This window comes from Brassica napus, chromosome C6 (genome assembly GCF_020379485.1).
Source record: "Brassica napus cultivar Da-Ae chromosome C6, Da-Ae, whole genome shotgun sequence".
Taxonomy (NCBI): Eukaryota; Viridiplantae; Streptophyta; class Magnoliopsida; order Brassicales; family Brassicaceae; genus Brassica; species Brassica napus.
In genome coordinates, this window is record NC_063449.1 from 35,915,445 (window position 1) to 35,925,244 (window position 9,800).

The 9,800-nt window shown below is 41.8% G+C and overlaps 3 protein-coding genes across 3 annotated transcripts; 1 reads left to right on the forward strand and 2 right to left on the reverse strand.

Moving 5' to 3' along the window:
- Positions 1 to 71: 71 nt before the first annotated feature.
- Positions 72 to 1,241, forward strand: BNACNNG17030D (DNA repair RAD52-like protein 1, mitochondrial). Its single transcript, XM_013840996.3, has 3 exons — positions 72 to 422; positions 510 to 642; positions 871 to 1,241. Exons 1-3 carry the CDS (start codon positions 160 to 162, stop codon positions 1,012 to 1,014), a joined length of 540 nt encoding a protein of 179 aa, XP_013696450.1. The 5' UTR covers positions 72 to 159; the 3' UTR covers positions 1,015 to 1,241.
- A 375-nt stretch (positions 1,242 to 1,616) lies between these two features.
- LOC106400636 (GDSL esterase/lipase At1g71250) lies at positions 1,617 to 4,250 on the reverse strand. Its single transcript, XM_013840995.3, has 5 exons — positions 2,916 to 4,250; positions 2,706 to 2,833; positions 2,374 to 2,616; positions 2,036 to 2,291; positions 1,617 to 1,955 (listed from the first exon to the last, which is right to left on the reverse strand). The coding sequence occupies exons 1-5, from the start codon at positions 3,163 to 3,165 to the stop codon at positions 1,732 to 1,734; spliced, it is 1,101 nt and encodes a 366-aa protein (XP_013696449.1). The 5' UTR covers positions 3,166 to 4,250; the 3' UTR covers positions 1,617 to 1,731.
- Positions 4,251 to 4,497: 247 nt separating this feature from the next.
- Positions 4,498 to 8,243, reverse strand: LOC106400638 (protein OBERON 4). The gene is made up of 2 exons (XM_048760104.1): positions 5,251 to 8,243; positions 4,498 to 5,162 (listed from the first exon to the last, which is right to left on the reverse strand). Exons 1-2 carry the CDS (start codon positions 8,129 to 8,131, stop codon positions 4,597 to 4,599), a joined length of 3,447 nt encoding a protein of 1,148 aa, XP_048616061.1. The 5' UTR covers positions 8,132 to 8,243; the 3' UTR covers positions 4,498 to 4,596.
- Between the last annotated feature and the right edge of the window lie 1,557 nt (positions 8,244 to 9,800).

Below are 9,800 nucleotides of genomic sequence, written 5' to 3' on the forward strand. Positions count from 1 at the left end.
CCGCAGCCGCTGCGTTTAAACCAGTTGGACTTCGAAATAAATTCTAAATCAATAGTATAAAAGAGTCGGCGGGACAAGACATCTAAACCACCCTTGCAACGACGCCGTTTCACAAGACATCTAAAACCCTAAAGCAGAGCACTTTCTCCGGCGAAAGAAATGGCGGCGAGTCTAGGGTTACGCCTCAAGGCGGCTACATCGACGTTGAGGAGCGGAGCAGCTGCTACTCTTCTTCCAAGGACTTGGTCGTGGGAAACGGCGAAGAGATGTCGCGGATTCTGCTCAGAAGCAGAGAACGACGTACCAACATCAGGAATCGGGAGACCTCTCGCCAAGATCCTCAAGGAGCTCAACAAAAAGGTTCCAGATTCCGCCATCAAGACCCGCGTCGAAGATGGCTTCTCCATGAAATACATTCCTTGGTTTGTGTTTTAGTCTTCTTCTCTTTTCTGAGAGAGAGAGAGAGAGAGTGTGTTGGTACTTACTCATATGTTGTGATGATTGGTCAGGCATACTGTGAATCGGATTATGAACCTGCATGCTCCTGAATGGTCAGGTGAAGTTCGGAGTGTTACTTACTCTCCCGATGGTAACACCGTCACTGTTGCTTATCGTGTCACTCTCTACGGCACTGATGCTGAGGTATGCCCCCTCTTCTTTTAGCTTATTGTTTACTGATAAGCCTTTAGTACTAAACCCTAAACCCTTAAAGCCAACACAGCTCAGACTTAGAGAGGATTGTTGAGAAAGCCCAACTCCGTGTTAGGGAGTTTTGGTTTCTTACTCACTGTCTTGTGTGTTTTTTTTTTTTTCATTTTTAGCTGGAATCATTTGCTGCTAAAGTTGACAATTGTTTTTTGTGTTGTGAAGATTTACAGGGAATCAACAGGCACCACTTCTGTAAATGACAAAGGCTATGGTGATCCTGTGCAAAAGGCTGAAGCAATGGCGTTTCGCCGTGCCTGTGCCAGACTTGGATTGGGGCTTCATCTCTATCACGAGGATGCTTTGTGAAATCATGCTTTTTTTTAACCATGTGAACAAACTATATTTTGGGTGTTCCCACTGCCTTAGTAGCAATAGTCGTTGAAGGTAAAACTTATGGGAAGGCAAGTTTTGTATCTACTGATGCCCTTTGGATTTGAAATCGGTTTATGCGATGAGCCTCGAAAGACTTATATGTAAAGAAGCTCATGCTGCGTATATTTTTCAAGGTTGCGACTTAAACCAGTTTTATTTAAGTTTGCAGCAATGGCTACTGAGAATTGTACGATTCCAATACACTCAGGCTTAGAAAGAATCAAGACTAAAATGGGTAAACAGTTGCAGAAAGCGTTTTGAAGGATACACGTCATGCTAACGCATAACAGCAGCTTTAGATTTACTTTGAAAGAGTTAACTATCTTACATACTATCTCTTGATAAGCAGCAACATATATTATATCTTTTAGAAAGTCTTGGGAGTACTTGTTGATCTAGAAAATTATAGACAGAATGGATACAAGATCCTTGTTCAGACCTTATGCAGCTTGCAAAATCCTCATATGATATCTTTGTGCATCAAAACATGATATGCTCTGTCTTGAAACTAGCTTTATAGTTTGGGGCTCTGCTCATTTTCATTATCACATGTTATTATACGATAAAAAACATTTTTGTTTCAGCTTTATACACAAGTTCAAGTATCATAACATACAAACTTTAAAAACCGAAAACCAAACACATAAAAAACTAGTGAAGGAGAGTCATCTGTTGGATATTGACAGGATATGCGTCGATAGGTGGTCCATAGAAAGCTCGTCTAGCCAGAACAGAGAGAGCAGTCTGAGTAGGATGAAATGCATCCCAAAACAGATACTGTGACCTGTTAGGACAAGGGTTCTGCATCGGCAAACATGTGATTTGTCCTTGGTTCCTCCCAACCCCACAACAAGCCCTGTCCACTACACTGAATCCTGTACCACACATATATATAAACATCGTTTGATAAGCATAGAAGAAACTCATTTTAGGAGCCATGTAATCTAGACTATACCAAAAGCAGCTGGGTTGTTTAACATGTCACCAAAGGCGCCATATGTGTTGCCGTATACATAGATGGCTCCAGGTAACCTTTGGTTCAGCTGGTCGACAATTGATTTTATCCCTTGGTTAAATGTTCCTAGTATCTCGTTCACTGCGTCAACGCATCTCCCGGGTGGTCCAACGCTTGTGGCTCTTTGGTTTGGTATACAGCCTAGTGGCGCTACTCCAGTTATGTATATTTTCCTTAGACCTAGGCTGTATAGAGTCTGCACACATGGATTCAAAATGGTTATTAGAAGATTCATTGAAGGATAATAATACTATTATAAAGATTTGATGTTAATATACAAGAAGTTGTCTAGCGTATTGACTGAGAAGTAAGTTAGCGAACTCAGGCGGTCTGTATCTGAGGCTGGAGGAGTAGAGACTAGGCATAAGGTAGTTGTTGATATAGTCATTGCTTCCAAAAACGAGAATCACAAGCGATCTTGCCAAGTAATCCGTTAAGTTTTGGGGACTCATCATTGTTCTTAACTGGCTTAGGGTCGTCCCTAGGTTCAACACTTGCCGGTTCATGGTGAATCTATCTCCCTGCACATTAAAGCCATCACCACCCTCTTGTCAATAAACACTATACACCAATTTAAAAGTGTATGACACAGAGAAAGCTCAGAAGTTACATAGTTTTGGCCTGATTCATCAAGGATGCCAGCAGCTGCAGATGCAAAGTTAACTCCTCCAAGGATTCTGTTGCCTGATGTGGTTGGATCCGCAAAGGGAGGAGGCGATGAGATTCCTAACAACTGAGCTGTTTTACAGAACAGTTTTTTTCAGTAAGACAAAACTGATTGTTTGACAGAGACTTTTGTTAAAAGTGTATAAAGCCTTACCAAGCAAGTCAATGAAGTTCATGCCGTTACTAAACCTGCCAGTAGGACGTAAGTTCAAGTCTATACCATAAGGGAAGTAATTGGCTCTAGCTATGGATGCTACTAGAAAGTTGTTGTTCCCAACATCGACCAGCGAGTCTCCGAGCACAAACATGGCAGGAACTCTAGCTTGTCCGTTCACCAACTCAGGCTGCTGTATTATAACAGACGCCACCACTGCAACTATAATAAACGCATATCCTCTCATCATTTTTTTTTCTCGCTTCTGTTCTTTTGAATTTAGAAATGTGTTTATGGAAAGGTTGTTATATAAAGGTTCTAAGGAAACACATGGAGCATGTGACACATAGGAGTTATCTTCCGGATTCTCTGTTTCAATTTTTGTAACGGCCTCTTTTTCATTTCGGCTGCTTGCATGTAAACGAGTAAATAAGGTTGCATCATGTTTGAAAATTCATAAGAAGAAGCTAGAATTGCATATGCAAGAGACAAGACCATGACGCGTGTATTCGCCTTCTTCAGATAAAGATCAAGAAAAATAATGAGCATAGGATTATCTTAAAAGAACCAAGGTCAAGAAATGTGAGCAGTCTTTACCTGTTAAAGGGCTGAACTGGCACTTAGGTTATTCATGAGATACAGAGAGGTTTTGATTAAAAACTAATATCTATAGGGCTTTGTACTTATCATATACATCTACCAAACAAGAGAATCATTTTTAACTACATTTGATATTTGTACTTCCTAGGACTGCATTTCTTGAGCAACTCCTGTATCTAATACATGCAACGGACAGTCACTAGAACGGTTGCAATAGAGAGAAAAACCAGTGCTAGTAGTTACCTGACATGAGATTTCGAGTCGTGTAACCAAGTTATATAACAGCACATGCTAGTTACCTGTCAAGACCACTATCAATGGCAAACAAATCACATGATTCTTTCCCCTATTCCTAAATCACTAGATAATAGCGAGAAGAAAGTGTTGCAAAAGAAACACAACTGGCTGAAAATGAAAATACATTTTGACACCAAAAGAAGTATTCAGTGGGAATTTGGTGGACATTTCTACAGCAAAAGAATAGTTCAATGAAATGATAAATGCGCTAAGATAATAGAATCTAAAGGATACTCTGTTTCTCATCCTTTTTCAATAGCACAGTTGATGTGTTTCTGCAGAATGATAAGCTGCCTTGCCATACACTGTTCTTTTAAAGCATTCACACAAGAAATATGAGATGCAGCACCAAAAACAACGGCTGTGCAACCAGTTCTTTATCTGCCTTACGAAAGGAAGTATATTATTGGATTTCAGAGATGCTCACATGTTTTGTTATATATCCTCATGGATAGCCTTTGCCTTTTGCTCCATCTCAAGTTCTCAACCTACAAAGAGATTCTCACCACAATGGAGGTGAACATACACAGAGATCTGGATTGCGTTTTAACAACTTACAACAGCTGGCTGTCTCGAAAGGCCACTCATCACCTTTTGCATCAAATCTTCAATCTCCTCCTGAAGGAGAAGTAAAAAAAAATACTGATACAAGTACGTACTTGTTGGTGTTAATCTTTTTCTACAATAAGAAACAGTGACCCTTAAAATCAGAATATACATTAAGCTGTGCCACTTTTGAGTGTAGATTACATATCATTACTACTGCTACAAATAACTATAAATATTACAGGGCCAAAGTACGCTTAGTCACTTCCATTTTGGTGAGAAGCCCTCTCATCTCTTCCTCCATTCTCATCTTCATCTCGTAAAACTCTCTCTGCCCTCTCTCCATCGCCACCAACTCCTCCAGCTTCCTCCTCTTCCTCTCCTCTACCTCCTCCACACTCAGCTTCCCCATTCTCCTCTTGTACTCTTCTTCTATCTTCTCCTTCTTCGCTATCGCTATTCGCTTCAGCCCCTCTGCTTCTCTTCTTGCATCATCCGCCCTCCCTTGGAACATCGCTGCCTCTGCTTGCTTCATTCTCACTATGCTCTCTAGTTCTTCAAAACGAGGTTCCGTTGGGATTTCCCTTTTCGAACCCGTCTCCACTCCAAATATTTCGCCTTGTCTCTCTATGTGGAATCCATCAACTATACTTGCTGATCTTTTCGGCTGGTGATGCGGTTTCTCTGAGCACACCGATCTCAGCCATGCCGTGTCCTGACTAGGGCTTCCCCTCTCGTGCCTTGGTTTTGGCTGCTCGTATCTCAACGGCGCACAAGCTTCGCCAGGTGTGGAGGAATCACAGTCTGCCATTACCAAGCAAAGTGATGATGATCAGCAATGACAATTTTTTAAGTAATTAAAAAAAAAACAGATAAAGACAGTTATGCACACCTGAAATGAAACCCAATATCTTATTGCATGCTTCAGGAAGGTCTATCAATTTACTTGTCAAACTTGCTAACATAGCATCAACAGCTTGTCTAAGCTGTTTCCCTCTAAAGTCTTTGCTTGATGAAAATATCTTACTGACATATTCCAGTTCCTTGCAAAACCGCTCAGATTTCCATTCCCTGGCAAAATTCAGAAACACTTCTTTTACAAAGCCAAACATCTCCGAGGGATGGTTACAGGCGACACAGTGGAACTGCATCTCGGTCGTTCCTCGGCCACCAGAAGCGCTGATCCCATTCCGGATGTAAGATTCTCGTATCCCACATTCTGTGTGACACCAGTGAAGACACACATCACACCCAACCCAGCTACAGGTGTTGGATGCCATATCAAAGTTTGAGCACAAAAGACACATGCAAGCACTACAAAACCCATCCTTGCTTGAACAAACCTTGCAATCACATTCATCCACAGGCACCAAAACCCTGCACGAAAGGTTTTTACATCTCATGTTCATGTAGATCTCAGCTAAGTGGGCAGAGGAGATACTGTCGTCCAGCTCAAGGAAATCAGAACGTCCAGTTTTCAGAGAGACCAAGATCTCCAACTGAGCACGATGCGATTTTGTAAGCAGTTCCAATGTAATATCAGTCCTGTTCTGCAGAGCATCTTGCAAAACACCAAGCCGTGCATTCTTATCCTTGTTCATCATCATCTGCCGGATGTATTCCTTCAAGCTAGCTATGTATCGCGTGGTCATCTCTTGAAACCTCTTGGTCATCACATGCATCGAATCGGAGAGAATGTATCTCATTACAATCTCAAAAGATTCATCCCCGCCAGCGTTAATGCCACTTATCCCGGAGATGCTGCCACCAAAAAAGTCCATGGCTTTTTTCTTCTCAGCATGGAGCTTAGAACCATTTTCGAGAGAGCCAGCTGATCTAACATCAACAGTTTTCTGGAAACTGAACTGTTTCTCAACCCTATCTACAGCCTTTGAGCTCCCATCGGTCAATCTAAGATGCTCTTCATCAGCTTGACCCGGAATTAAAATACCTTTCATTGACTGAGGAGGAACTGAACCATTTCCATTCTCCATCAGTTTCTGATAGACTGTAGTCTCGTTGTACCTTGGGTCATTATGAGACAGGGCCTGCCAATCTATACCCTGAAATATAGGCCGGCTATGAACTGACTGCTCATTATCTCCAATGTTGTGATTCAACGAACAGCTTGGGTTGTGATTAAACGAACGTGAACCTGAAAAAGACATAGACATGGTGAAGCCTTCGGAATCAGTACGAAACGTGTCTGTCATAGAACGAACACTTCCAGAACGGACTGGTGAACCCATAGGCTGATTAGTATCCTGACCACCAACTGGTAACAGCACATCTGGTAGGCTAAGTGAAAGATCCAGTGGCTCCAACAACTTCTCATCCTTTGACTTATTGACACCTGACTGCTCAGTTTTATTTGTTTTTCTGACGGGAGACCTGGAAAACAGTTCGAATCCTCTGGTACTTGGTCCACCGAAGTTGTCATCTTCATCTCTATCCCTGTCAGTAAGATCCTCAGGCTTTCTTTCAGAAAAGACAGCATTTTCATGTAAATCATCGAACGGGACATCCAAATTTTTGCTATCTGATACAAACGGTGTATTCCCTAGAGCATTTTCCTCAACACGTTTTGGGGATTCAACTTCTGCTGCGTTGGCGTCACCATCACTACAATTCACTCGATTAAGCTCCTCTGCCTGAGACTGTTCAGGAACAACAGCAGGATAAAGACTTTCTTCCAACTTCACTTCATGCTCCTCCTGGTATCCCTCTTCTTTATCATCGACCACATCTGTAACCTCATTGACAACAGCAGTGTTTCTGTCATCGCTAACCTCATGTTCACTAGCCAAAGCTGTAGAGCTATCATTCACATTGTTTTGAGAAGTATGCATGCTCTCTGTCGCATGCTCAGCCACATTATCCCCTTTCTCAACACTTTCCTTACCCATCGTACTCTCAGCCGTTTTCATTTCCCTATCATCATCAAAGTCAGCGTTTTTCTTCATTTCCTGGAAGCTGCTACCAATCCTTTCACTGTTTTGATCACCAGTAGCGCAGGAAGGGTCTTGAGTATCCCTAGATACGGTCTCTGGTTGAGACTGTGGCTCAGGCTCAGGCTCCAGCTCTCCTTCCTCCATCTCGCTACCACTCTTACCCCCATGCACCTCCTCGCTTTTCTTCCCAACACTCTTAGACTGCTCACTCCCAGAGTCTTTAGACCACGTCGGAGAAGCTAAAGACTTAGATCTAGACCTCGAATTCCTCGAATCCACCTTCACTCTCACCTGCTCGTTACTCGAGTCTCTCGACCAAGAAGGAGACTTAACACTCCTCTCCCTCTCCCTCTCCCTCTCCCTCTCGCCATCCCAATGACCTCTCCTATCTCTCCCAAAATCATTCCCAGGACCACCAAACCTCCTCCACGAAGACGACACGCTAGCTTCCCTGTTGGGCCTCTCTCTCTCGGAGCGAAACCCCTTCGGAAACGCCCTCCTCGAAGAAGCGCTCTCAGATCGATGGAGAAGCCTGTCTTCTCTGCCGAATCGCACATCCGGATCTTTAATCCTTCGATTTCTACTACCACCGTCGAAGTCGAGATTAGATCGCCTTCGGGATAAGGACCTCGAGAATCCAGCGGCGGGATCGTCGCCGCGGTCGCGGTCGTATCGAGAAGGGGATAAGGGCCCTCTGCGACCCCAGCGGTGGGAGGAGGCGGAGATAGGGCGGTCGGAGGAGTTGAATGGAGGATCTCCGTCGACGTTGGTGTGATTATCGGTGTATGAATCGAGATCGCTGCTGGATCTTAGTCGCTTCATCGTTTTTTTTTTTTTGAAAGAGAGAGATTAGGATTAGGATTAGGGTTAGGGAGACGTATCGGAAATAGAGACGTAGAAGAAGAGACGTATCCTCCAGTCAACGATTCTCAGCGACACATCTTTTTGATCTCCGGTTTGGAACAGTGATAGCACCCCCACGTTCTTCCACCACTCGATTCTTTTAGCGCGTGTGATTACAGGATGCTTCGTCTAAAACGATCTTCGCATGAGATATCTGTGTGATTGCACGCGCTGATTAGTGCGAGTAGGATGTAAAAGTGGATCGAGTTGTTAACCGGTTCGAGGCGATTTACTTTTTGATTAATTACAATATCAATCAGTGGATCTTGACTAGAGGTGTCAACCCATTTGACCATTTTCCCTTTTCTTTTCCTTTTTTTCAAAAATTATGTCCAAATATACCTAATCCCAAATAAAATTATGATAGAATGGATAGTCCGCGGATCCAAATAATAAATGGGAAATTGGACCCTATAACCATGAAAAAAACTGTAATTCACACGCTAATCATTTAACCTAACAATCCGATACACGCCGTTAAATATATACATTAATACTGTAATACCTATTCGTATAACCGGCGCAACCTGCAAAAATAAAATTAAAATTATTAATTATTAATTGTGTACAAAAGTAAAACTGTGTCTTCCCCTACCTCACATCTCCTCTTTTATACTTCATTTGGTAACTTTCTCGAAGTCGAAAGGTCACCGACGCCGATTTCCTCCAACGCCTCGCATCCGCATGCAATCGAAAGCTTTTACATCTTCTTCGTATTCCTTTGTCAATCGTCTTCCGCGTTAGTGTTTCACCGGCGGTTAGTAACACAACCTTCTTCTTCAACTTCACGAATTCGATTCTTCTCAGATCTTTGAAACTCCTGTAAGTTCTCCGTGTTTTTCCTTAGATTATCTTCACATTCTATTTGTCTGTGTCCAAATCAACTATTCCACTTGTGTTTTTATCTCATATGCATAGTAAATGGTGTAGTAATATTGTTTCGATATAGAATAGCATTTGCGTTACATACGGGTTTCACCGTCTAGAAATGATATGATATCCGTTAGGTATATTCCATTTGACTTGGAATAGAATAAAATATAGACGTTTATATTCCATTTGATTTTGAATGAAATCAATTCGAACGTTTTATATCACCTTCTTTAGATTCTGAATTCATACTTGTATTTATATTTACTTATTTTTATACGGGTATTAGGGTTTACATTTCCGTGTAGGGTTTAGTGATGATTGGAGAGGGGTCAGTTTCGGAATATTGAGTTCGTCATTGCAAGATTGGGATTGACATTGAATTAAGTGTCATATTTCCGTGTAGGGTTTCATGATTAGTTGATAGGTTTCTTATTCTCATGTATGGTTTAAGATCGTGAGCTATGCATATCGTTACGTCTTACAGAGTTTCCATTCCATATTATTGTTATACTATATAATTTATTTTACATTTACCTTGTTATATGAATCCTAACACATTTATCTTTCTCTTGTTTCTCAGGTTACAAATGGAAGATTTAGGCTGTCAAGTAGATTATTCGGGATTTGAGCCAGCTGATGAATATATTTTCATTTATATGTAATGATGCAATGTGTATATAAGTGAAATATATCGTGTGTACGTAAAATGGAAAGA

Excerpts from the sequence above, each read along its gene's own strand:
- BNACNNG17030D (XM_013840996.3), top strand. The coding sequence starts at position 160 with ATGGCGGCGAGTCTAGGGTTACGCCTCAAGGCGGCTACATCGACGTTG. Across the intron at positions 423-509 it reads TCCATGAAATACATTCCTTG|GCATACTGTGAATCGGATTA; the intron begins GTTTGTGTTTTA and ends ATGATTGGTCAG. Across the intron at positions 643-870 it reads TCTACGGCACTGATGCTGAG|ATTTACAGGGAATCAACAGG; the intron begins GTATGCCCCCTC and ends TGTGTTGTGAAG.
- LOC106400636 (XM_013840995.3), bottom strand. The coding sequence starts at position 3,165 with ATGATGAGAGGATATGCGTTTATTATAGTTGCAGTGGTGGCGTCTGTT. Across the intron at positions 2,834-2,915 it reads GAACTTCATTGACTTGCTTG|CTCAGTTGTTAGGAATCTCA; the intron begins GTAAGGCTTTAT and ends TCTGTAAAACAG. Across the intron at positions 1,956-2,035 it reads AAACAACCCAGCTGCTTTTG|GATTCAGTGTAGTGGACAGG; the intron begins GTATAGTCTAGA and ends TGTGTGGTACAG.
- LOC106400638 (XM_048760104.1), bottom strand. The coding sequence starts at position 8,131 with ATGAAGCGACTAAGATCCAGCAGCGATCTCGATTCATACACCGATAAT. Across the intron at positions 5,163-5,250 it reads GATATTGGGTTTCATTTCAG|ACTGTGATTCCTCCACACCT; the intron begins GTGTGCATAACT and ends TGGTAATGGCAG.